Raw genomic sequence first — 25,790 nt, 5'->3', positions numbered from 1 at the left:
GGACTGATGCTGAAGCTGAAACTCCTATACCTTGGCCACCTCATGTGAAGAGCTGACTCATTGGAAAAGACCCTGATGCTGGGAGGGATTGGGGGCAGGAGGAGCAGGAGACGACAGAGGATGAGACGGCTGGATGGCATCACCGACTCGATGGATGTGAGTTTGAGTAAACTCTGGGAGTTTGTGATGGACAGGGAGGCCTGGCGTGCTGCGGTTCATGGGGTCGCAAAGAGTCGGACACGACTGAGCGGCTGAACTGAACTGAACTGAACGGAATGATGCTGGTATTATTTATGTGTTAATATATGCACAGAATTTAGAACAGTATCTGGCATATTTATGTATGTAAATATTAGCTATTCTTATTACTAAACCTTCTAAAATCTTTTAAAAAGAATAATAGAAGGGCAGATACTAGTTATAGATAATTTACCTTAATTTGGTGTTTTGTCTACTGTCTGTGATCCACAAAATTTAAATCACAACTGAGCACACACACAAAGATAACTGAAATGGAGTTTAACAATTAATATTTACCTTTTCATATGTTGTGCACTATACTGTTTTTAAACATATTCTATCTTACCTCAGCTTTTTAAAAAAAGAATGCTGATTCCAAACCACTAAATCACTTTCATAACCTAGCCATAGGGGGTAACTGTCAGTTTGAATACAGGGCCTTGAACCATTTTTCTGCTACTTCCTTTTATTGACACTTGTCTTCTTTCGCTCTTAAATCTGTTGTGCTAAGAAACTGAGCCTGCATTCCCCGCCTCCCACGCCCACCTTCTCCCCACAAGAAAATACATGCGCACACACACGCACGCGTGCATGCACGCATGCATACGTGTACACGGATGCACGCATACACGCACACACACGCGCGCACACACATCTGAGCTCTGGTTCTGGTGTCGTCTCTAGCAAATGCCCATTCACACCCCACCTTTGACCACGAGCGCGCTCACCCGTTGGATGGCGGGGCTGTGAACAGGGCCGACAGCCGTCAGCACCTACAGTGAGCTGAGGGCTCCCTGGTGAGCTCCAGCTCTAGAAGGACCTCTATCCAAGCTCCTCCTTCTACCTCCCCTGAAGCCTCCACCCTGTCTTGCCACAGCAGAAGGAACTGGGTTTTCTCAGGGTCTTGCCATGAAGTCATCTATCCTACATCTGCTGTTTAAATGATCACATTGTACTGTTTCGCTTCCCTGGTGGCTCAGAGGTTAAAGTGTCTGCCTGCAGTGCAGGAGACCCAGGTTCGATCCCTGGGTTGGGAAGATCCCCTGGAGAAGGAAATGGCAACCCACTCCAGTATTCTTGCCTGGAGAATCCCATGGACAGAGAAGCCTGCTGGGCTACAGTCCATGGGGTCGCAAAGAGTCGGGACATGACTGAGTGACTTCACTTACTTTTGTACAGTTTATGTAAAGGAAAGGAAATGGACATCTAGATTCACTGATCACATTCCTTGGACACCAAGTTAAATACATGTATTCCCTGTCCCTGTTCTCGGCCACCAAAATATCAAACCATCCTTCATGAGAAGCTATCAGACAGTTGATGGTCGTGGGCCCCGGGAGGAGGAGAGTTGCTACGGTACTTAGGCAGCCTGCCGACCACATGCGACTGCATGTGTATCTGTGTGTGCGCCAGTCTGCACGATGAGTGTCTCATCTTCTCAGGAAAAATTCATGTGTTTATTCAACAGGCACTTGCCGAGTGCCTGGGCACAGACACCAGGCTCTTAGGATGCAGCTGTGAACACACGCACAGCGGTTGCCCTTGGAGGGATAACCATCTCCATCCGACCTAGATGAGACGGAAAGGACGTTTTTCTTTCGTTTGATCAAGGCCTAAGACACAGATTTCAGAGATACACTCAGAGTTAAGCTAAGAAAGATGCTAAGAAAGTTAGAAATACGGCTTGGTTCCCTCTGAACTTCAATCGGAAGATACACACACACAGTGCTCCGTTAGTTTAGCTTAGCAAACTCTCTTTACAGTCACATGTCTGGGTCTGCTACCGAGGACTTCCACCTCTGTGTTCTATGATGGGCCCATGTGGTGTGCAGGGACAAGGAAAACTGATTTTTCTTTGTAGTCAACCTCGCGTGGGATGAAGGATGAGTACTTCCTCCTGATGTGAGGAAAAATACGAGGATTTGAGGAAGAAAAAAAGATGTTTGTCTGCCATAGGTTCTGTGGTTCTGGAACACTATTTTACACATTCATTGGCACCCCCCCACCTCCAAAATAACATAGTTTCTTCCCACCTAAAATTAAAAAAAAAATCTGTCTCATTTGAATACCAAGTATATCCCATGCATTTCTTATATTACCATTTTTTCCCCAGTGGTAGCATCTTTTCAGTTATGATGTCAGAGGTATATACAGAGGTAGTGGTATACACCTCTATTTACACTAAAGGTCATTAAAAGTTTGTTTTGAGGCATTTTCAATACCTCCAGATAAATGAAGATACCTAGGGTGCTGCTAAATTGGGGTCTGTTCCGACTGCCACAGAGATACCATACCATCATGCACGCATGCATGTTCAGTCACTCAGCATGTCAAACTATGAAATAGACCTTTTGCTCAGGGAGGTGACTCAACCACCAATCTCATTCAAGCCCATTAGTATGAAAAATAGGAATTGAGAAGAATCATCAATCCCTGAATTATTTGCAAACCAAATCTCAGAGACACACAAACTTCATAACTGTACATGTTAACGCGTTTGCTTTTGTTTGATAAGAACAACTGCATCTTCCTGAGATAAGATGCTTCTTCTCAGTGATTCCCCCAGGAGTTCAGTTTTGGTTCTACCCTTAAAGAACTCATCCTACCTTGAAGGTCTTCAGAACCTCTTGAGAGTTTTTGGGCTGGGAGTAAGGCTTGGGCGTCAGCATAGGCACTGCTTTGGGAGAGACAGTTTTGCTCGGAGACCCACTGCCTGCTGACATGCTGGCATCCAGAACGCTGGGACGAGCGATGGTGGTTTCCACAGTGGCAGTGAACTTGGGCGGAGGCAGTGACTGCTGCCGCAGGTATTTCATGGGGCTGGGGTCGCTGAGGAAGCAGGATAAGTTTGGCTCTGTTGAATGGCTTCTTTCCAGGATTTTTGGCATCTCCAAGCGTTCAAGAACAGCTTCACTGATGGTGAATCTCTCGATATACTGCTGAAGGATACCCTCTGCCTCCTCCTGGGTCCGTGCATTCTTATATGCTTCATGCAACTCCCTCTCTCTGCGCTCTCTAAAGGGTAGACATGGGAGGGGAAGCAAGAAGAGAGTCAACAGTCACAGGAATTGCAAAGAGGACCTTGGTAGGACCCAACGTAGAGCTGAAGAGACCAAACAGGGTGTGTAATAATAGTGTCAGAGCCTTTGAGATGACTGACAAGTTTTAGAAAAAGCACATCTAAATAATACTGTACATTAAACAACAGAAAGAACCCACTTTTCTTGGACGATTTCTCTGTAGGTTTTTATGCTTTTCCTTCGTTCCCTTGTCCCATCCTCTCCAGCCAGTAACTTCTCCATTTTTTTCCTTTCTTCCTCTTTTCTGATTAAGTCCTGAGAAGCACTTCTTCTACGGCTCTTCCAACGAGCCAGGTCCTATGGGGGAGGGAGAGGGAGACAGAACACTCTCCTTCAGAGTTGCATGTAATTCCATTTCTACACTTAAGGGTTTAGCGAGTGCTGACTGTAGGCCAGGCTAAGACATTCCTCTACGATCCAGTGTAAGTTTGGTTGGAACAGGAATATCTTGAAGGCAGATATTCTACATTATCAGATATTCTACATTATGCAGAGCAGGGCAGCACATTTTGTAAAACATGGTAACGTAAAATTTGCTACTGTATTCCGTGTCATTTGTCAAATGTTAAAGTATTGTCTCACAGGATATTGTAAGAAACTTCATTTCTTGCTATTTATGACCTCTGCATTGTGAATGGACTCGCTGACAATAGAATGGTAGGAATTAGCCACAGACCTACACAAATTCCCTCAGGGAAGGAAGAAAAAGCAGAGAAACAATTGGTTTTGGGGTCTTGCAGAACCAATAGTTCTGTATGTCCTAAGTCATCTGATCTTTATGACAACCTCACCACAAATCCTATGGGCAATTAGAGCCTAATGAGAAAGTTAGGATTCTGGAGTCAGACAGGTAGGCATGTGGCTGTGGGAAAGAATCCCAGCTCCATCTCTTCCATGCTTTGGAATCTCAAGCATGCTTCTTAGCCTCTCTGTACCCTGGTTTCCTCATCTCCAAAAGAGAAATGATAATGATACCTACGCTGGCAAGCTTGTTATGAGGGTGAAATGAGGTATCGAAGTTCCGGTGCCAGGCACACAGTAAGCGCTTGATATCTCATAGACATAATCGTTACCGCAATTGATCGACTTTGGGATAGTTCACTAATTGACTAAAGGTAGAGTCAAATCTGCAGTGACTACCTCAGAGCGCTCTGTGAGGATGAGATGAAATAGTCCACTCCCCCCGTTTCATACCGAGCTTCGAGCTCCTCTCCTGCCCTAGCTCTCTGCTCTCAGCACACAGACAATCCCAAGGCCCCCATCAGGCCCTGGAGCCATCCCTGATCTCTTACTCACTAGCTGTGTGACTCTGGACAAGTTACTTCACTGCTCTGGGGCCCCTCTGTGGGACTGAGCACAGTAACATCTACAGTGGCGAGCACGCTGAGTTACTGAGAGGATTGAGGAACGATTCACCGCAAGGCTCTCAGGACAGTACCTGTTACCGGCATGCTTTCCACGTGGGCAGTTATCATCGTTGTCATCATGTGCATTATTATCAACTCCAAACATACAAACTCAGAAAACAGTGCATGCTTGATTTGGCATCCCATGCTAGCTGCCTCCCGCCCGCGCCCCTCTGCTTTCTGGCCAAGCCTCAGCAAGGGTCCTTGCCTTAATTCCCACATGGGCGGTGCTCACCCTTTGAAGTCTTCTCCGCCACCCCGCCCCTTCTGCACGGCTTTCCAGCCCGAGGCTCCCACCCGATCTGAGTCTGGTCCTCCGCTCCCCAGGGCCTCTGGCCCAGCGGGCAGCGCAGTCTCCCCACCGCCCAGGGCCCTGGCCCCAGCACTCACATCCTGCCATCTGTCATCCTCTTCCCGCAGCTGGCTGTTGATCAGCTGCAGCTGCTCCTGGCGGGCCCTGCTGTGCGGCTGCACCGCGGTGTCCTCCTCGCACCGCATGTCGAACATACTCGTGCTCCTGCGCGTGGAGAGAGCAGAGGCGCGGACGGAGGTGAGGACCTCCCAGCTCCGCGCGCTGCGGCGCCCGCCGCGCGGGGGCGCTACCGCGCGCGGAAACCTGCCCCTTCCCCTCCGCAGCCTAAGGCAGCCACGCGGTCCGCGATCGGTTCCTCCCTCGGCCGGCAGCAGCGGGCATGCTAGGAGCCTCAGCTCTTCTTTTGAAGCAGAAGCCAAAATGTGACCATCTTTGTCTTCAGTGATGGCTGAATCAGTCAATTAATGTTACATGTTGGGAGCCAAGATAATATGTTTAAACTAAGAGGCTTGAAAAGGTATTTGAAGCTCTGAGCTGGTCTCACTTATAAATGTATTAGAAAATAAAATGAAGAGCATTAACATGTATAACTTGGAGAGAATTTGTGGGGAAGGAGGATGGCGTCCCCTGGAGTGAAAATTTAATTGCAGTAAATGCTTCTTTGTGCAGGACTGGCTTAAATGCTTTCTTCATTAACCGGCAATTTCTCCATTTAAAAAGTGATATACAGCCTCAATCTAAGGTACCACTTTTTCATGTTGTATTTTCTGAATTTTGGATGCATCCAACAACTATGCACAAATGATACATATGTTTGTTGTGGTTTATTTCTATGTCCTGTAAAACTGTAAATCTGTAGTATGCTGATGGCATGTTGAAATCAAGAAAATAAGGTATTTTATGATAAGGTTAAGGGCAAAATATAAAAATCAGTGTATACTTTATACCCTACTCTTTTAAAAGCAAAAGGATTTGGAAAGCAAATTTTAAGAACCTTTAGGCTGTTCATGTAATTGATACATTCTGCAGGAGCCTATTAAATGTTGGGTAAGACCATAGGGCCTTTTCTGCAATGCTTATTATAGACCTTTGTTACAGTGAAAGCTGAAGCAGCAAGATGAAAACAGAAATAAAAACCAAAGCAAAATCTTCCTTTTTTTTTTTTCCTTTCCTCTCAAAGAAATGACTAGCTCTGGGACCAAGGGGGTGATAAAGTGCCCAACAAGTGGAGGGCCCTTTAAGAACAGAAGACTCTGACAGTCCATTTTTGAAGCCAGCTTAACACACAAAAAAAGAAGAGCCATGCACCAAGACACTAACTAATCCCAGACATCATCAGTGATGTCCAAAATAGCTCCCCCATGGCCAGACAAAGCCCAGCAGCAGCATCGCTGGATGCCAGGGGTTCCTCAGCAGGCAGCTCTCTGGAAGGAGAAGACGACCCCAAAGCAATGGCTGCCCACGTTCATTTCCGTCGACTCCACTATGAACGCATGAGTGCCTCTCCCGTGTCTTTAGATGTTGGACAGTTTGGGTCTGACCACAGAGAGTGAAAACTGAAGACGGTACTTTACTCTGGTTCTAATAATCCGGCTGCGTAGGACTTTCTTTGATCCAGGGCTTCTATCTGCATGGATGTGGCAGACTGCTGCGTGGAGCTGTCCACAAACCCAGGCCACAGTGCCGCTTGTGGAAACTGCGCCTTCCTGGGAGGTAAACTGTCGACTGCGATTTGTCACCTACTTTATGCTGCTTATTCATGTGGTGAACGGAAAATTTAGGAATTTGCAGAGTTAGGTAGAAAAGTCTAGTCCATGGTTTTTAAACTTCATGGATCATAATGCCCTCAAACAACCCTTCCAGAAAGGGACCCAAACTCATCCCATCTTCCTTTTCAGAGTTAAAAAAAAAAAACCAAAAACTTAACTGTACATGTATCAAATTTAGCCTGTTTCTCTTTCAAGGCAATTTATAGGCTTTGTGATGGTCTTAGAGGACATAAACCCCTCTCAGCTGGGACTCTATTGTAATCTACTAAATAGCTGGCAGATTATGGGAGAGAAAGGAGGTCCTTTCCTTCAACTTTGCCATCTGTAATTTTTAAAGGGCAGAATTTTGGTTTAGGTCACACTGATGGCCATAGGGCAAAGTCTTCTTCTGCGACCCCAGTAAGAAAATGGCAGGCTTCTCCAGGATTTGAGAACTGCTTATCACACTTGATTGGTGTGGAGCGGGGGGGAGCAAGGCCTTCGGAATGGCCCTCTTCTGTCCCAAGGTCTTATCCCCAAATGTGGCCAAAAGCTGGTTAGTGAAATAAAAACTCTTGTCTGCCTTCTCCTGTACCAGGAAGTACTTTTTTTTGTGTGTGGTTAGAGAATTTTTTTTTCTTTTAAAAGCAACACCAGCAAAAGAGAAATAATAAAACTATGAGCAATACCTTTAAACCATTTCAAAAAAGGAAGCAAGCTAAGGACTGATAATAGACAGAAAATGAGCTAAGTCACCATTCAGAAAATGTTCCCTCATTCAGAGATTGCACTCAGCCTCCAAAATGAAGAAGTACATGTCGAGGGATGGGGTGGGGGACCCTGGTGGTGCTAGTGGTGAAGAACCTGCCCGCCAATGCAGGAGACGTAAGAGATGTGGGTTCCATCCCTGGGTCGGGAAGGTTCCCTGGAGGAGGGCATGGCAACCCACTCCAGTATTCTTGCCTGGAGAATCCCATGGACAGAGGCGCCTGGCGGGCTACAGTCCATAAAGTCGCAAAGAGTCGGGAGACTGAAGCGACTTAGTAGACCATAACACATCGGGGGACCCTGGAGAGGTCTCGGCTCCACAACATTAACAGGACTTGCACCAAACCTGTGCTGCTCAGCGTGACAGGCCGTGCTCTTGGGCGGTGGGGAACAGGGCCCCTGGCCGCAGCGCCCAGGAGCCTCTCCCTGCAGTGGGTTGGCATTTCTTAGGGCCAGGATTAAAGGACCTCCAGGGGAGCCTGGAAATTGTTTCTGGACCAAGCCTGAGGTAAGGGAATTAGGAGCAAAATGGCCTCTGGCTGTCAGCTTCCAGGCTCCATGGTGGGGACCATTGGGAGAGGAGGTATGTGGAAGTGAAGAGAAGGGCAAGAAGGTGAAACTAAATCCATGGAAACATTCTTGGCTTGCCAGGAGGCGGAAATTTCTGTTTGCCTGTGTGGTAGGTCTGCCCCTGACCCGCATTCTCCTTAAAGGGCACATCTTTTTTTGATTGGGCTGCATTTTAAGAATGTGTCAATTATGAATAAATAGAGCCTGTGCCAATAGTTGTCTGTAAAGATTCTGAAAACAGGAGATAGGAGGGGCGGGGAATGAAACATATTATAAATTTCTATTTAAAAAAAAAAAACTCCTGACATAAATTTTTTTTATTACCCACTTGATTTCATATAAATTGTCTATTCCAAGAAAGAAATTCAGCCCTTTAGATGTTCCTAGATAAGACCCCTGGAAAAGAAGCTCCTTATACTCTTCCTGGATCACAAGCTGCTTTTTTTTTTTTTTTTGGTAAATTTAGAAAAGCCTGCACCCCCACTTGGTTTAAAAAATCATTTACTTTTCCTGTGGGTGAGGTTTCATATTTAAGTACAGGCAGCATTCAAAAGCTCTTTAATGTAGCTCCTTTTCTTTCAGCTTTCAGGGTTTTTGAGAGATCTGTATTAGGCAAATTGCACAGCAGCTTTGCAATGATGAAGAGTAAATCCATTCTATCAAAATGTTTTTGCTAACCAAATCAAAGTAGTGTTTTGCCTATCAATCTTATATAATCCTCCTTTCAGTGAATGTTAAATACTGCCACTGTAGATTTTAAAAGCAATAACCAGGGCTCAGTTTTATAGACTACTTAACTCCATGCAGTCAGTCAAGCTCCGGCTGAATTTAGTTCTGAGACATGAATGTTCCGTGTGTCAGGCCACAAAGCAATCATACATCACACATCGGAAACTGATCTCCTTGGCACTCGAGTCAGACTGCTTAGAGCTAAAAGTGCAGACTAAGCTGACATCTTGAACACAAACATGGGAAAAAGCACAATTCAAATACAGTCAATAGTGTGGCCTGATTGCAGTTACTGGTGGAAATGATATTTGTTCTACACTGTTACTCGGATTCCTCACTCGGTGACTCGAAACTATGGCTCAGGCCAGGAAGACAAGCAGGGGGAATGTTGGGGTTCATTCTTAGAATGGCCTAGACTCCCACAAGGCCACAAAACACCTCTCCTAGAGGACAGACATCAGGCTTAGCGGGCCATTGGTGTTGCAGTGAGACATTGACCATGTTTCTTAAATCTGAGCAAGCTAGCCTTCCGCAAAGAAAACTGTCTTGGCTATCAGTTTCAGAATGCTCTGCCTATGGGGAATCTGTTTTTGAAATGGAGTCAATGTGGTCACAGATGGGAGAGAGTAGATTCTTCTCAAACTTGGATGTGAGATTGGGGACGGGCAATGCATCTCTGGGTGGAGCGGAAACCAAGGAGAGGCAACCCAAGTCATGTTGTACATCTTGACCCCTGGCTGTGCCACAGAACATGAACGAAACCCCAGTGTTTTGGGCTCAGCATCCCGCCGTTTATATTACTCCAACCTGGGAGGAACTTGGGCTTCTGAATCTGTCATTAGTGGTTTAGAATTTATTTTCTTAGCTTAAAAAAAAAAATGTGTCTTTGAGAATGACTGCTGCACGGCTAAGCCTTCACATATCAAGGATTCAATGCAAAGCACAGAAGAGCCTTTTAACAATTCCATGGTTCAGAAGAGGTTCCAACTTCCAAACCCTAACAAGAACAACTTTCACATGCCCCATCTATGAAAAGCAAATGTTAAGTTTTAAGCAGCAGCTGCGTATTAGAATCATGCTTAAGTGGCTTTTTCATTCATCTCTCCTGCACCGAACATATGTTTTGCATTCCAATTTCAAGGGCTTCTCTGAGGCTGCAGAGAAGAGTCAGTTAGCTCTTCAGTCCACTGTTACATCAACTGCGTTTCAATTAGTGGTGAGTACTGGAAGCATGCAGTTTAGGCTATAATTAATGTATTCCTATGAATACAAAACAACTTACTCTGCGTCGTCAGACACAGGAGTTCTCGGTCCGTATCTATAAGACCAAATCCAAAATTAGAGGATTGGCAAGACAGAAGGTTAACACTGTAACCAAGCTGGAAATAAAAACTACAAGTGAAAGGTATACGTGCCAAACCTTTTTTGCTGATCATACTGGAAGAGAAGTGTCATTATACAATTAACAATATTCACTAATGGCTAAAAATGAAAGCAAAGTTGACATTTCTGAAGAATGCGAAATTTGTAGGAAAACCCAAAGGGGAAATAAAAATACCTCTCCATGTTACCCACAAAGAAAGAAATCGTTCAATATAAACACAAAAAGGCTTAGGTGCAACCCACAATGTTTAGAGAAGACAGCTTTGAAAAAACCAAATGTGTATTACGGTCATTCACAAATGGTTGAACCGGTTTTTGCCTTTCTGTGTAGAGTAATGGGCTGTAATGGACACCCAGCATAGAAGCACACGCTTACTGACCCTTTCCCTGATGTGTTAATGCATTTGCACAAATAACATCAAAGAGTGTTTCTGAAGTTTTCTGAAAGCAAACCAGAACTCCAACCAGAACCCCAATCAGTGCCTTCCGCATGCATTTGACAAAAACCACAATTCCTAGAAAACTGGCAGCCTTAATCAAAACCAGAGGTGGATGATATTCCATAACTTGAAAAAGCAAAGTTGTTTTTTTTTTTAACCATCTTTTATATTCTTCTGATTATTTATAGCTACAAAGTTGTACCTTCTTTAATATGGGCATTTTAAGTTTTAATGTATCTGATAAAACAAAGAAAAAGGTCAAATTAGAAAAAATACTAGAATATTACAAGGGCATATTTAAGTGCATTTAAAAAAAGGAGCTCCCACAAGTGACTATTTCTGGAAAGGGGAATTTTAAGAGAAGGTTCTTACCTATGCCCTGAAAGGCAATTTATTCATGCATTCTGATGGTGGACAAAGACTTGTTTGAGCAAAGAAAAAAATGCCAGGCTTTCAGTCCAAAAAATTAAATTCGGGGGTTTTCAGCAAAAACTACCTGATCCGATGTTCAGTTTCACAACAATGTAGGGGGAAGGGAGTAATTTCTAAAGATCTCTTCCTATGATCTTAGAGAAAAAACCCCAAACACATTGGTGTACACACACAGACACCCTTCTCTCTGATGCCTTTATTACCCTGTAACAGTATGAATTCATTAATAACTATTTTCACGCACAGTGAGGGCAACCACACTAGTGAAAGACTAATAAGGGTTTCAGTTGAAATGGCCAAAAGCAAGAAAAGGAAAGCGTTTGTGGATGTTTTTCTTCTGGAAGTAAGACCCATTTTCTGTTTCTCTGGGGGATAGTTTTAGAAGGTGCTGAAGTTTGACTTAATACATTCAGTTTTCCAAAACCATCTCCACATGGAGGCAGATGAATTCCTTCACATCAAGAAAGAGTACACGAACAGTGTAAATTCCACCCAGAATTAACAGTGTTGATTCTGAAGCCTGGATAAATGTTTCCCAGTTCACTAGTAGGCCTACTGGAATAGGCAGTTGAATATAGTGTTCTCTAAATTATCTATGGAAGTAAGCAGAGAAGTTATTCCTAATGGATGGTTAATCTAGAAATGATCAATCGATAGTTGGTGTTTTTGTGTTGGTTTGAATATTTTAATTGATGTTTTATTGAAGTAAACTATACATACAGAAAGTGCACAGACCACACACACACACATCTTGATGAATCTTCACAAACCACAAATCGGCATTGAGCTTTGTGCTGTGTGTATAGAATCATATATAGTATGTACTCTTCTGAGTCTGGCTTCCTTATTAGCACATTTCGTTTATGAGGTTCAGCTATGTTGTTGCATGCAGGATACATTAGAATTTAAATTGCTTCTACACAAAATACTCAGCAGCATTTCATGGAGACCTCTGCCAACAAATGTTGACTAACCCTGCATTGCAAGGCCCATGAGAGACGGGATTTTTCTTTGGGGTTCCCTGAAGAGTGACTGGACCAGGCCCTCCATAAGTATTTACTAAATCCTTATTGGATACTCAGGAAATTGAAAAGAACAGTGCAGTCTCTGAAGATACCCTTCATTTATCTGTTTGCTATATACTTGTGGCTTTAAGACATTTCCTTTCAGACTAATTTATTAGCTTTAAGAAGGGACCAATTTCATCAGAATTGCCTTTGCTGTTATGGAGAAGATAATTAGAGCTTGGGCTTCAAATGATTTTCTCAGTTGTTCTATGAAAGATAGAGAAGAAAAGATGAGTTTTAAAAAACCACTAATAAAGAGATTTTTTAAAAAATGCAAAGTAGGTAAGCCAACAGACTATCACCTACAACACTGGCCAGACAAATCACAGTTGGTATAAGCATCCTACCAAAAACAACAATTAATAAAGTTTAATTGTGAGGGTAGGGGTATTTAGAAAGATAAAAAGAGTACCTTCTTTACCTATTGATTGCATTGTGTAGTTTTCAGCACAAATAAAGCACTTCAGGATCAATGCTCAGCAATGTTGTGAACTAGCACAAACTTCATTTGAAGTGAGAAGGAAAAATGAGTTTACCCGTCATTTCAGACTACCCCCAGCACCCAGCACAGACAGTGTTTTACACACAGCAGTTACTCAATAAACACTTGTTGAAGGGAACCATGAGCTCCCAAGGTGTGTGCCTGCTCCCTCACGCAGTTTTGGCACGGAGTTTCTCTGACTATATCTCCTCCTGCTCTAACCAGCCATCCCGTCCAGAGGGACAGAGGACAAGCGAAAGGGAGCCGTCAGACCTCCCGTCCCCTCCGGTGACTTGGTAGGCGATGCACTGGCCTGGGCCTGCGAGGGCAGCTCCCTCTTCGGACAGAGCAGGGTTTGATCTCGGATCTGTGACTGCCGGCTGTGTGGACTTGGGCCTTGGTTTCTTTCTTTTCTTTTTCTCTTTAACTTGGAGGATAAGTGCTTTACCATACTGTTCTGGCTTCTGCCACACCACCTGGTTCCTTCCTGCAGAACACAGAGGAAGCGGCTCCCTCTCCAAGGTTGTGTGGGGCGGACAGGGGCTGCCTAGGATGTGTCCAGCAGGCAGCCTCCAGGCCTCACTTCCTTCCCTCCTCCCTTGCTAACTGCTTCCCACCAGCCTGCCGAGGCGGCGCCCGTCACCACGTCAGGGCATCTGGGGCCTGAGCGAGTGCGCTGGGCCAGGCCGTCCCTCGTCACCCCCCTGCCCTCCCCAGCGGGGACCCAGGTGTAACTTCTCTACTGCCAGCGTCCCACTCGTGAACTGGGGCCAACGGGCATCCCACCTCCCCGTGAGTTCCCAGGAGAAGGTGAGCTGAGCGAGCAGAGGTATGTGGAAAGGGCGGGCTCAGCTCCCACCCCTGCTGCCTGCGGCTAGGGCCACAGGACGGCTCTGCGAGAAGCATCACGACTCAGAAGGCTGCAAGAGGCACGCTAAATCCAGGTGGTAACGGCAACTTGGCTACCCACTTGAAACTTGGAGATTATTGAGATTCTCTGCTCTCCACCCCACCTTCTGTCTCACTACTGCCAAAGTGAAGCAGAATTCTGTCGCTTCCTGTCTGATAGTGGAGCTTCACTTACGCTACACACTTCTTGCTCCTCTGCTCTACGAGATCTGGCAGACCACACTTTTCACAAGTCTATCACTCTTTCAAAATAACACCAGAAGCGTCAACATATAGGATTTTAAAGTAGACCATGAATCTCAGGATTACTATTTACCTATTTTAAATTTTTTTTATTTGTACTTTATATCAAGAGTATAGTTGATTTATAATATAATGTTAGTTTCAGGTGTCCTGCAGAGATTCAGTTATGCACATACATATTATCCATTTTTTTCACTCTTTTCCCATATTATTACAGAATATTGAGTAGAGTTCCCTGTACTACACTGTAGGTTCTTGTTGATTATCTTTTTTATATATTCCCAGCATGCGTGCTAAGTCACTTTAGCCATGTCCAACTCTTTGCGACCCCATGGACTGTAGCCCACCCCGCTCCTCTGTCCATGGGATTCTCCAGGCAAGAATACTGGAGTAGGCTGCCATGACCTCCTCCATATATAATCCATACCTTCATTTTAAATCAAGTCAGAGAATGGAATGAAAAGTCTACCTCTAGAAATCACTATTTGATAATGTCAAAATTAAATTAATTTTATAAGTAATAGACATCTTCTTTAGACTGGAAGACCCTCCTGGAATCAGAATGGAATCAAGTAGGTCAGAAAGAAGTTCCGCTCCTTTACCCGATGACGTCTGTGTGTGCTAGGAAGAAATGAGAGTTTCCCCATTTAGGCTGCCCACAAGATGGCAGTCAGAAAGAATGTCTAATAGGACAATTCACAACTTTTCTTTCCACACCTGCTTACATGCAAGAGAGGAAAAAAAAAAACCTTGGTAGACTGGGCCAATCATTTAATGATTTCGTTTCTGCTAGCAAGAGCAGGTAAGTAGCACTGATAAACCATAAAGCATTAATAACATATTCAAAGCATGGATCAAGGCTCAGACTAGAGAAACAAAGTCAAAACAGCTTGGGATAATCTTTTGACCTCTTATCTTTTACTGGCGGACCCTTGGCAGATTCCTCCCAAATACGTTGCTTTGCAAATGGAACCGGAAGGAACTGGTTTGCTGGATCCAGTGTGACTAAGAGACATCCCAGGTCTCCAGGTCATCATGTCATCTTTCTGTGAATCGGACAATTTTCTTTGGCCTTTCAGTCCACTGCGGCTCCAGACAGGAGCTGTCATCTTCTCTGATTTCTCTTCTCTCCCTGAAGCCTCCCATTCAGAGGTCAGAGGATGTCAGCTAGGACACGTCAGTCCAGCCAGTCAAGTGGCATTTACTGCTTAAGATGTTTTCAGTAGCATCACTCACGTGGCGTTAACTCAAGACAGGAGAAGCCAATGTTCACGGAGGCAGCAGCTCACATAGCAACTGAGTATTAATACCAGGGACTTTCTTCATGCAACTGATACTTACACAGGAATGGGTTTCCCTTTTCGGTTCTCGTGATTCCTGAGAATGAAATCCGGCCAGCACCCAACCACGTGCAAAGGCTAAAATCTCTACCCAGCCAGGGGCGCTGAAAGCAGAACTCTGACCCCGGGATGGGCGCATTCCTTTCAGGGACTCCGCTCCATGCCACATCACTCATCAAGGGCACACTGTGGCTTAAGCTTTTTTGGGGGAGCCAGCAGCCACACACAGCAGACGCAGCACACCCTGGAATCAGGCAAGGCGCTCACAGGGGCTGGCTGCTCTCCTGGGGTCTTCTGGCCTTTGGCGCCATCTCAGAATCTCTGTGAGCAACTCCTTCAGTCTCTTCTTTGCCGTCCTGTGGCTGCTGTTTGCGGGTAACTAGAGCCAGACAGGACAGCTTTACCACTGGGGAGGAGTTCACACCAGAGGCCGTGGCCCCGCCTGTCGCCTTCCACCTCCTCACCTTCCTCTGTCCTCCTGAGGCCCTCGCCCGCACTGACGCTAGGCTCCTCCTGGGACTTCGGCACGGGAGCCAGCCGAGAGACCCTTTGACAACAGTCATCTACGTCAGAAGTCACTGTTCTGCTGGTGACAAGTAGCATTGGTAGCAAGAGAGAAGAGGAAAAAGAGTTAGGAAAGGAGACAGTGAAAGTCTTTGAGATGGAAAGGTTAAGAGAGAAAGTTTGGTTGCTATTCCAGAAGCTGGTTAGTTAGGATGGCATCCTCAGAACGGGATAATAGAATATGAACCCTAGCAAGGCCCTGAGAAAGTCAAAGAAGGCTGGCCTGACTCTCCCCGTGGAGCTGAGTGATGACCCCTTAGTAGTCAGGGACTCAAGGGTGCATTTCTTACTAATTTCCTACTCCCACTCCCTCCATGCCTGATCCCCACTAGCCTCTGAAACTCCAGCAGTGACTTCTGGTGTACCCAGGTTATTTATATTTATAGCCTCCTCTATGGGATCATCCACGAAGAAATCAAACCAAAGAAACGCCTCTGTATGTCACAGACGATCCACGATGTGCTTTGAACATCAAGGACAAAGGATGGAGGAGGCTGTCCCGAGCGGTCCCTCCTGCCATGAAGGGCTTTGCTTTGCTCCTGCCCTGCAGGTGAAGTGGAGGCTCCTGGGAGAATCCAGAATCTTTTTTTTTTCTAACAGAAACTCAAATTTCAATAACATATCTACATGGAAGAGACCCAGGAAAACTGAGAAGCTTACTAAAATTACTGAAACCCTCACCTTAAATACTATCTTCAGCCAAAGACAAAAGAGGATGCGGGGATAGGGGTTTGGGACTTCAAATGGGAGGAAGGCAATTCACTTGGAGATGGCGAAGCAGATGTTGAGTAAATAAATGTTTGCTGGACCATGCAGAGACAGTGGGGTGCAGACTGGACTCTGATCTCTAAGTTACCCCTACCTCACCCAGCATACAGAGAATCTAGAATCTTATAAATGCCCTGTGCTGTGCTGAGTCATTCAGTCGTGTCAGATTCTTTGTGACCTCATGGACTGTAGCCCGTCAGGCTCCTCTGTCCATGGGGATTCTCCAGGCAGTCTCAAAGACCCCTTGCTGAATCATCTAACTTCGAAGAAAACACAGTATAACTTTAGTTCCATCCTGATGCTCTAGGCCGGTTGCATCTATCTGGGACTTATCACCCCCTGTCCGGAAACCTACCACCCCCTACACCCACCCAGAAGACTTATCACCCCCTGCCCAACTACAAATGTCATCTCAACAAAAGAATACTCAAAATATCCCGCCTGATTGACGTTTCCCTTATCGCTTCCACAAACCTCCCTATAAGTGTGAAGCCTCCCTGATCCCTCTCGGCGCTCAGCCTGGTCGTTAGGCCGACTGTCGCCCCTCCTTGCCTAAATAAAGGTAACCTACTTCTGTTGAGGTCGTCTTTCCTTTTCCGCCTCGCCGGAACTGTACCTTACAAATCCCCCAAACAGGGCTTGGGAAATCACAGCTGGAAGCCCTCCAGTAAGAATGAGGACGGGGGACAGGTCTACAAGGTCTTTTCCCAGTTGATCCCTCACAAAGTTGAATGGTTACTCATCCAAGGAATCCTGACTCATAGGAACCCCCAAAAGAGTCTTTCCACTCGAGTTCTGTTATATGTTTTTAAAAAGTAGAGGGGGGAGAGGTTTACTTTATTGTGTGGCTGCTTAGATATCCGAAATCTGAACTTACGATACTAATAACTATTTTTTTCTCCCTTATGGATAAGAAAGAGGGAGTGTATAGATAATCTAGATTTTTATCAACATATTTTTAGAAAAAACACAAAGGGTATCATTAAAACATCCCATCTTGTCTGTTCAGTGTTGCTGACGAATAAAATAGCGCTTAATGCGGCCAAGGGAAAAAGGGTCATTTGCCAAAATTATTGGCATTCCCAGGCAGTGATTCTGGTGACAACAGAATCAAAATGGATGTCTTTTAACTTCACACACATTTGCCCCCTGGGGTACTGACCTCCCTTCTCTGCTAACCAGCAAAAGAGCCTGTTAAAACTTTGTCATCTCTGGCGGTTTCTTTAATGTGTGTCAGCGAACTCTTTAAAAGCAGCAGTGATTCCCATGCAGACCTCCTTGCACATGTAACGGTGAAAATACCTGCAGCCATTCTGTGGATTAAGCATGCGGTCTTTCTTTGAGTTGGACGTGGCCGCTGAGGCAGCAGACACGGAGCATGTGTGAATGTTGCGGTCGTGACCGATGCCTTCCTCTGCGTTCTCCCTGGGCCCCGCCCTGCCGATGCTGAGCCGCTTCCACGTCTGCTGATCTATCTCTGTCACTGGTCCAAAGTGCACGAACTTTTGCCTAGGGCTGCTGGAAGCCTTCTTATAGGCCCTTGCCTTGCGGCTGGCAAAGTCATCCCGGATGGCAGTTTCCGCTTTAATTTCTGGTGAAGGCTCAGGGGCACACGTGTGCTCCACATCTCCATCCCTAGTCAGAACCGGAGATAAGTTCCAAAGGTTTCTAAGGTGAGTACAGATCAAGGAAGAGTTTTTGAAATATAGTGGATGTATGAAAAATACTTGGATGGCTAAAGCAGAATTGCTTTTGCAGTAATCAATCAAATGAAGAAATGATCATTGCCTTGCCTGGGTAAAGAGTGCTTCTACAGCTTTTAAAATATCACTTCCAAGGTCATAAATGACAGCATAAGAAAATCTTAGGTACAATAAAGTCATTAAAAAGATTTAAAAGTCAAGTTTACATTCCTTACTAATAAACAAGCCTGTTGAAATAAGCATTCACAATAAGTCTGAATTGAAAAGGATGTTTCCTGTCCATGTGGCTTGTAATTTTTAGTATTAACAAGTTTTAACTCATGCAAAATATGTTCTGTCTTTTGAGAGGTATGTCTTTTTTTATGGCCATGAAAGTAAAGAGTGATAGAAGGATATGTGTTTGATTTGCTCAAAGTTAAATGATGCCACTGTTAGGGGAAACCATGACACACCTCGTCTGTTCTGACACTTTCAGCCTCTCCCACGTCTCCAGGTCAGCTTCTGTTATCCTGGCAGCCGTGATAAAGCGTGGGGCCTCACGGTGAGGGCCAGGCCTGCCCTGAATTCTCCGCTGGGCCAGGTCATCCTTGTAAAGATCCGGCACCTTCCTGAGTCCCTCTTCCGCAGGTTCACTCTCCTGGGCCCGCACAATACAGCTCACCCTTGACTTCACCTCTTCTGTCTGGCCCTGGTTTCTGTTAATTTGGTCCAGGCCCCCACATCATTGGAAAAATCAGGTTCCAGGAAGAGGAGCAGATAAACAGAATGTCAAGCACAGAAATTCAGAGGCTGAGCACAGAACAGAATGATGGAAGCACCTTTCCTCTCTCAAAAATATGGAATCAATTGTAGCCTGGATTACTATGCTACCCTTCTGACACTGTAACGAGACAGACGTTTCCACCAGATAACAGTCTCTAGTTTAGTTTAAGAAGAGAAGCCAGGGTTCGCCATAAGGGTATTAGAGATGGGAATGAGATTTCAGTTTGACAGTAATGATGCCCAATTCCCACCCTATTCAAGTTACTATAATGAATTCAAGTTTTCTGATTGAATCCCTGAGCCCCCTTGGAATGTCTTTTACTGCAGCAGTAAAATGTTAGTAACAAGCTCTGCATGATCCAAATTCTAGAATTAGCGTGGAGATAGCTGGAACATTGCTCACATATTAGACATCTCAACCATAAACCTTCGTAGGTATGCCAGAAAGTATGATTAGGTCAATGCTGAAGAGAAAGGTTCAATGTTCAAACTCAGTCTCTGACTTTTAATAGCATCCATTAGGTCTGGTTAATGGACACTTGATGAGCAGAGAAGGTATCCTCTCTACTTGTATCCACAGGGGCAATACCCATTTGTTTCTTATGTCAACTGTTCACCTTTACTAATGATAAATCTGATACTTTCTCTTTTTTATATACAGAGATGTTTTAATCAGCTATTTCTTTAAGCTCTCTGGCAAATTTTGTTTTATTTTTTTTTTTTTTTTAACTTTTTTGGCCACAGGGCAAGGTATGTGGGATCTTAATTCCCCAATCAGGGATCGAACCTGCGTCCCCTATACTGGAAGGCAGATTCTTAACCACTGGACTATGAGGGAAGTGGCCTGATATTTTCAATTGTTCCCCCAAGAAGCAAATATTAAATGGCTAATGTTGACAATATTATCATTTAAACTAAAAACTGCTGCATCTATGTGCATAAACATTCCATCACATTAAAAGTCAGTTTCTAACTAAAATACGTTTCCTAAGATAGAAGTTTTTAGAAATCGACATAAATAGGGCTCTTCATTTTTTCCAAGCTAAATCACCTGGATGACTTGGTGTATTTACACAGTCTATGGACATCGGAAGGCTACAGAATTTTCTATTCACTTTCAGTTTGGGGAAGGGGAACGAAGGGCAGAGCAGAAAGCCACCAGGGGGCTCTCTTTTTTTTTCAACAGTTCTTTGAAGCTCTTTAGAGAGATCATGGGCTGTGTCCCCGCAAACAGACTCAGGTGACGACAGACAAATGGGGCTGGAAATATCAGGAATTAAAATTGCATGCAGGGGAAAGGAAAAAAGGAGGTACAAAAGCTACTCCCTTTCCTAACTCAAATTGCTGATCCCCATCAACATGTCTTGATGCTACTCGGTTATCCAGAAGCTTTTGTTTCACCGGCAGCAACTGATCCCTCCCACAAGGCCCTCTGAGAATGGTGTGTTACAAGGCATGCCAGCAAGAACTGCAGAGACCAAGAGCCTCCTGAAGCTAGAATGTGTCCTATAAAACTGTGCCAGGTCTTCTATGCTCTAATCCCTGTTTATGTCCAGAGATCTTTCATGTGCTTTGTATCTGGTGCTTCCTAAATAAAAAACTAAAATACAACGGAAAATATGAACTACTCCGCTGATCTCAATGACTCGGCCCAAAGAACCACTTTAATTGTGTAAAATACAGTTGAGATAGTAACATTTTTAGTTCAACAGATTATAAACCTCTTAAGTGATAGGCAGAAATATGGCAATTAAATAATAAAGATGTGAGCTTTGATTTTGATATAAAGGAAAAGAATGATGAACTCTGCACGTGAAAATTCAGCAGGCTGAAGACTTGACTGATTTCGTATCCCTCTTGGGATAAAAATCACTGGTCAAATCCATTTCATTAAATTTTCCTTTCCTTAATTAAGAAGATGGAAGAAAAGCTGGGACAAAGAATAAAATAATAACTTATTTTATTAAATAAAATAATTTCTTATTTTATGAAATAAAATAATTTAAAAATAATTTCCATGACGGAATGAATAGAAGTGTGTTACATATCTGAGGACTTTTTTTTTAATAAGAAGTCTCCATCATCAGATGTCTAGGTGATCACGCTGCTGTGAGGGAAGAAACAGCAAGCCTCATTTTTTTCCCCTTCCAACATCTGAAAGGCATTAGTAAGATAGAAGGGTTCATAAAGAAAAAAAGGCAAGTGAAGTCGCTCAGTCGTGTCTGACTCTTTGCGACCCCATGGACAATAGCCTGCACCAGGCTTCTCCGTCCACGGGATTTTCTAGGCAAGCGTAGTGGAGTGGGCTGCCATTTCCTTCTCCAAGAAGGGTTCATAGCTGAGGAATAACTGTGATCTCTGCTTGCTGTGGATGGACTGGGGCAGCCTGGAGCGGTGGCCGTCCCTGTCCCATGTCACAGAACGCCAGTCTGACACCAGCACCCATACGTGGTGTGGATATAGCATACCTGCACATTTGGGCCCCAAGTTTATTCGGTGAATTCAGCCCTGTTTTGGACCTGGTCATTCTACCCCCTGCCATGTGAACTTAGAAGAGATTAGCTATCTGGAATTCCACTTCAGAATAAACCCCCATTACTGATTACATGTAATCAAGGCAGGAAATAGAGGAACGGGAGCCAGGGTAGGGGCTATAATTCAAATCACCTTCACCTAATTATATTTTCTCTTTCACATACACACACACACAGAGTGCACACCTTTTATGTTCTAGAGTTTTCTTTTCTGAGATTCCCTTTGAGTGCTGTTTGCTGCCATCTGATTTCTCTGCCTCTTTTTTCCGGTAAGGCCCATAGAGGAGTTGGTTCAACGGCACCATTGGCTTTGTCTGGTTCATCCTTGCTCTTCTAGCAGCAAAGTCATCTTTCTCAAGATCAGGCAGTCGACATGCAACTTCATCTTCTGATTCTGAATCTCTGCCGTGTTGGTGGACCAGGAAAGGGTTTTCTTTACGAAGGATAATATTGCGAACAGCTTCTTTCTCATCATTTAATTGCTTTTGACTGACAGAGCAAAATTAAATGGAACTCTACATGTGATCAGACCAAAGCAGTTTTTAAATCCCCACTGTCAGGCAGACAACTGTCTTGTTAGTGAAAGGTCTTCTCGATATCGTTAGTCCAGATGACATCTGTTTACTACTTTAATCCAGCGTTGCAGAGAGTTAGGCTGGGTTTCAAAAGCTGGAATTTAGCCAGCTACTAGCAGTACTAAACATTCACTTAACTTGCAGCGCCCCATCAGCATGAGAAAGACAGGATCCTAAATGGCTCTGAAAGTGACAATCCAAATTCTTTAATGAAATTGGGAAAAATAAGAAGCATCTAAAAAATATTTTTATGACTTTGTGGTTTTTTTGGTTGCTGTTGTTGGTTTTCTTTCTTTCTTTTTTTTTTTTTGGCTGCACTGCACAGCATGTGGGATCTTAGTTCCCTGACCAGGGGTCAAATCCACACCCCCTGCATTGGAAGCACACAGTTTAACCACTGGGCCCCCAGGGAAATCCCAAGAAGCATTTTTTTTTTTGGTTATTTTTTTCTTTTCCTCATTAGTAATGCACCCAATAGGTACTCAATTTATTTTGACTGACAGGGCAAAAATTTGAGCCACCAAGAAACTAATCTGGGGGAAATGCTACTGAATGCAGCTACGTGACGGCACAGATAGGACGTGTACCAGACTGCAAAGTGTAAGGATAATCCTCCTGCAACACTGAGCTAAGCTGAGGCATCTGGGCTAGTCTGTGACCATTTACAGAATGGACTCAGGCACAAAAGCTTATCTTGCCCTGCTCCTTACCACCAGCAATCCTTTCTTCAGGCTTTTACCCCCACTATTCTCCACCTTTCAGCTCTTCTTCTTTGTCTTAGTAAATTGCCAAGTAAGTTGTGTTAAGGCATTCTGTCAAGACATTTACTTAGGACTATTTTCATTTTCAAAGAAATCTTGAAGGCCCCAAACTTTAAGTTCTTGGGGAAACGCAGTTTAATGGTGGACTATTAGGACTTTTTATGCTTTTTGCTTTTGTCGGGGGCAAGGCAGGGTGAGAATACAGTTGATGATGCCTTTCTGATATTCAGACAAACTCCTCCCCCTACTCATAAGATCAGCCTAGCTTCTAAATCATAATAAAATATTAAAACTTAAAAAATGATTTATTATCTTTTCAGTTCATAGAGATAAGTAAATAAAACATCTTGATTTCTAAAGGAAGTTGAACTACTTTGTATCCAATTCTGAGAGAGTATTAAGAGTAAATTTTTCATGCTCATGGGACAGGTCAGCTCAAAAATGGAGACAGGAGGAATTAGGTTGGCTAAGAGCAAGGAGGTACTGTCTACACTGGTCGACCAGGTAGCCCACTGTCCAGAGGAGGCCATCAGCTTTAGGTGACAGCAGGCCCTCACTCCACCTGACTTCTGGAACATCAAAATCAAAATCTGGGCAGCTCTAATCATGCCCAGAAAACTCTTTCTCCCTGCTGACCACTGTTCTCAATAAAATTTTAAATCATGGAATTTAGAGGTGATGGGTGATGCTCCTTGAATAAATTTATTTCTTTAAAAAAATTTTTAATTGAAATATGGTTGATTTACAATGTTGTGTTAGTTTTGGTGTACAGCAAAGAGATGCAGTTACATATACATATTGTGTATATATATATTAATATATAAGTGCTTTATATATTAATATATATATATTTTTAAGCTTCTTTTCCATTAAAATTACTATATTGTGTATTGTTCCCTGTGCTATACAGTAGGTCCTTGTTGTCTATCTATTTTGTATATAGTGATGTGTATCTATTAATCCCAAACTCCTAATCTATCCTTCCCTCTCTTTTTCATTTGGTAACTACACGTTTGTCTTCTATGTCTGTGAGTCAATTTCTGTTTTGTAAATTAGTTCATTTGTATCATTTTTTAGATTCCACATATACATGATATCATATGATATCACATATTTCTCTTCCTCTGTATGACTTGCTTCACTTAATTGGATAATCTCTAGGTCCATCCATGTTGTGCAAATTAAATTTATTTCTTAATATATGAGACGCTGCCCTTTGAGTAGCCCTGCTCTTCATTTCTTGCCTGGCCCCTCTTGGACGGCATTACACTCTCGTCCCTGCCTCCCTAGCCAACAAGTCTGGCAAGAACCAACTGGCATTGGCTGACTGTGGCCATAAAGAATGGTCAGTGGGAAATGAGAGGCCACTGAATCAATCTCTTCAAAAACTCATTATTTAAACAGCACAGTGATGATGATAAAGAGGGTGGTTCATTATTATGAATGGGCTAGAATTCCTTCTAGTGTTAATTCATTGAACTCTAATACTAGCCTTGCAATGGCAGTGGGGTTAGCATCCCCATTTTATAGAGGGGAAACTGAGATTACGAGAAGGAATTTGCCCAAGGTCAAAGCGCCATTGCTTAAGTTACAAGTCAAACCCAGGCCGTTTGGCTCCACAGGTCCTGTTCTTAACCACTCTACTATCCATTAAACAAAAGCTATCTCCAGCAAGTTTTGACAGTGGAGCATCGTGTAAAAAATAAGGCATTATCGTTACTATGGAAGCAGGAGACAGAGAAGCTTTTTGGTCACTAAATGAAGAGGCCCTGAAGTTGTGCTTGGAATGGTGTGGCTGGCACTGCTAGCTGCAGATGGTAATGCTCAGCCAGGACTGACAATAGGAGGCTAGCTAACCACACCTGACAGGCTGGCACAGCACTTTACAGCTTACAAAGCCCTTTCAAACTCATTGTCTCATCTCATCCGGAGCAGACCCCGAGCTTGAAGCTCTCAAGTCCAAAAGCAACAGTCCTTCTGTTTTCTGACCAGAGTCCTGGGCTTCAATCTCTCCCAACTCAAGCAGAATTTTATGCGATAAAACATGCATTTACACAAACAGCCATGCCAACTTGAGCAAGGAGAATCTACGGCCTTATGCATCACGTGAATCCAGCTAGGCTACAAATTCCCTGGGGTGTTTCTTTTTAGGCTAAATGCCCAGTGTGGCCGGACTCATTTCAAATGATCTCAGTTTAGATATGCAGGCTTAAAAAGAGGGGGTGAATAAGGCTTTCCATATCACTGGCCACTTAAAGCCACTCCCTGCCCACTTGAAAAATGATCATAATGACATTCTGCTAATTGCTTGAATCCTGTAAATTCAGAGCTTCAAGGCAGACTCAGAAAGAGAAAAAATTTAATGACATAAATTCTGGGTTGGCACTGTTGGCTATGAAGTAATAAATAATGTATATAAGGCAAATATGAAGGCTTACGCACACAGGTATCTAGTTAGCGAAATATTTAAATGACTTTTTATAACATGCCCTTCTTTTCTGAAGGTCAGTTTATTGTAAACCTTCAGTATACACTACTTTGTTTTTATAATAATTACAATAGCTCTGAAGAGCTAGTATATTCCAGATACACTAACATTCAAGACAACGCTGTAAGATTGGAATTACAATGACCACTCTGCAGAGGGGAATGTTGAGGTTTCCAGTTATGGTCATCTGAATGTAAGTAAAGTAAGCACATGTAAGTGGCAGACCTTGGCTATCTGGCTTGATATTCATGGGGGAGGTTTGGCACTATTTCTTCGGAGTTATTCATAGATGAGTTGTGTTGAAGAAGGGGTTCCTCGGGGGGCCTAGCTCATTGCTTTACTTAGGAGGTATACAGTCCAACGTGACATGAGAAATGCCAAGCCCTGTCTCCAACCTGGCAGCTCTGTCCTAAAACAAGTAAGGCTATCTTTGAAGGACAGATTGTAGGCTCTGAGCAGGTGAGTGGGAAGAAAAGCCCTTGTCTC

At 43.9% G+C, this 25,790-nt stretch overlaps 1 protein-coding gene and 1 non-coding gene across 20 annotated transcripts in view; one reads left to right on the top strand and one right to left on the bottom strand.

The window, feature by feature from the left end:
* The window catches only part of LIMCH1 (LIM and calponin homology domains 1), a 348,017-nt gene that overhangs the window by 47,878 nt on the left and 274,349 nt on the right, over positions 1 to 25,790 (bottom strand). For 9 of the 19 annotated variants that reach the window (XM_043871027.1, XM_043871031.1, XM_043871033.1 and 6 more), the window contains 9 exons: positions 21,667 to 21,969; positions 18,637 to 18,879; positions 17,784 to 18,116; positions 15,614 to 15,735; positions 15,417 to 15,528; positions 10,137 to 10,172; positions 5,117 to 5,243; positions 3,460 to 3,617; positions 2,847 to 3,255 (listed from right to left, as the gene is read on the bottom strand). In XM_043871027.1, coding sequence (XP_043726962.1) covers positions 2,847 to 3,255; positions 3,460 to 3,617; positions 5,117 to 5,243; positions 10,137 to 10,172; positions 15,417 to 15,528; positions 15,614 to 15,735; positions 17,784 to 18,116; positions 18,637 to 18,879; positions 21,667 to 21,969 — 1,843 coding nt within the window. The remainder of the gene's footprint in view (positions 1 to 2,846; positions 3,256 to 3,459; positions 3,618 to 5,116; positions 5,244 to 10,136; positions 10,173 to 15,416; positions 15,529 to 15,613; positions 15,736 to 17,783; positions 18,117 to 18,636; positions 18,880 to 21,666; positions 21,970 to 25,790) is intronic. The other 10 variants (XM_043871042.1, XM_043871043.1, XM_043871044.1 and 7 more) reach the window with 5 other exon arrangements.
* On the top strand, positions 1,206 to 1,277 carry TRNAC-GCA. The gene has a single exon. It is a non-coding gene; the product is annotated as a tRNA-Cys (tRNA).

This window comes from Cervus elaphus, chromosome 17 (genome assembly GCF_910594005.1).
Source record: "Cervus elaphus chromosome 17, mCerEla1.1, whole genome shotgun sequence".
NCBI lineage: Eukaryota > Metazoa > Chordata > Mammalia > Artiodactyla > Cervidae > Cervus > Cervus elaphus.
This window is presented reverse-complemented; position numbering and strand designations above follow the sequence as displayed.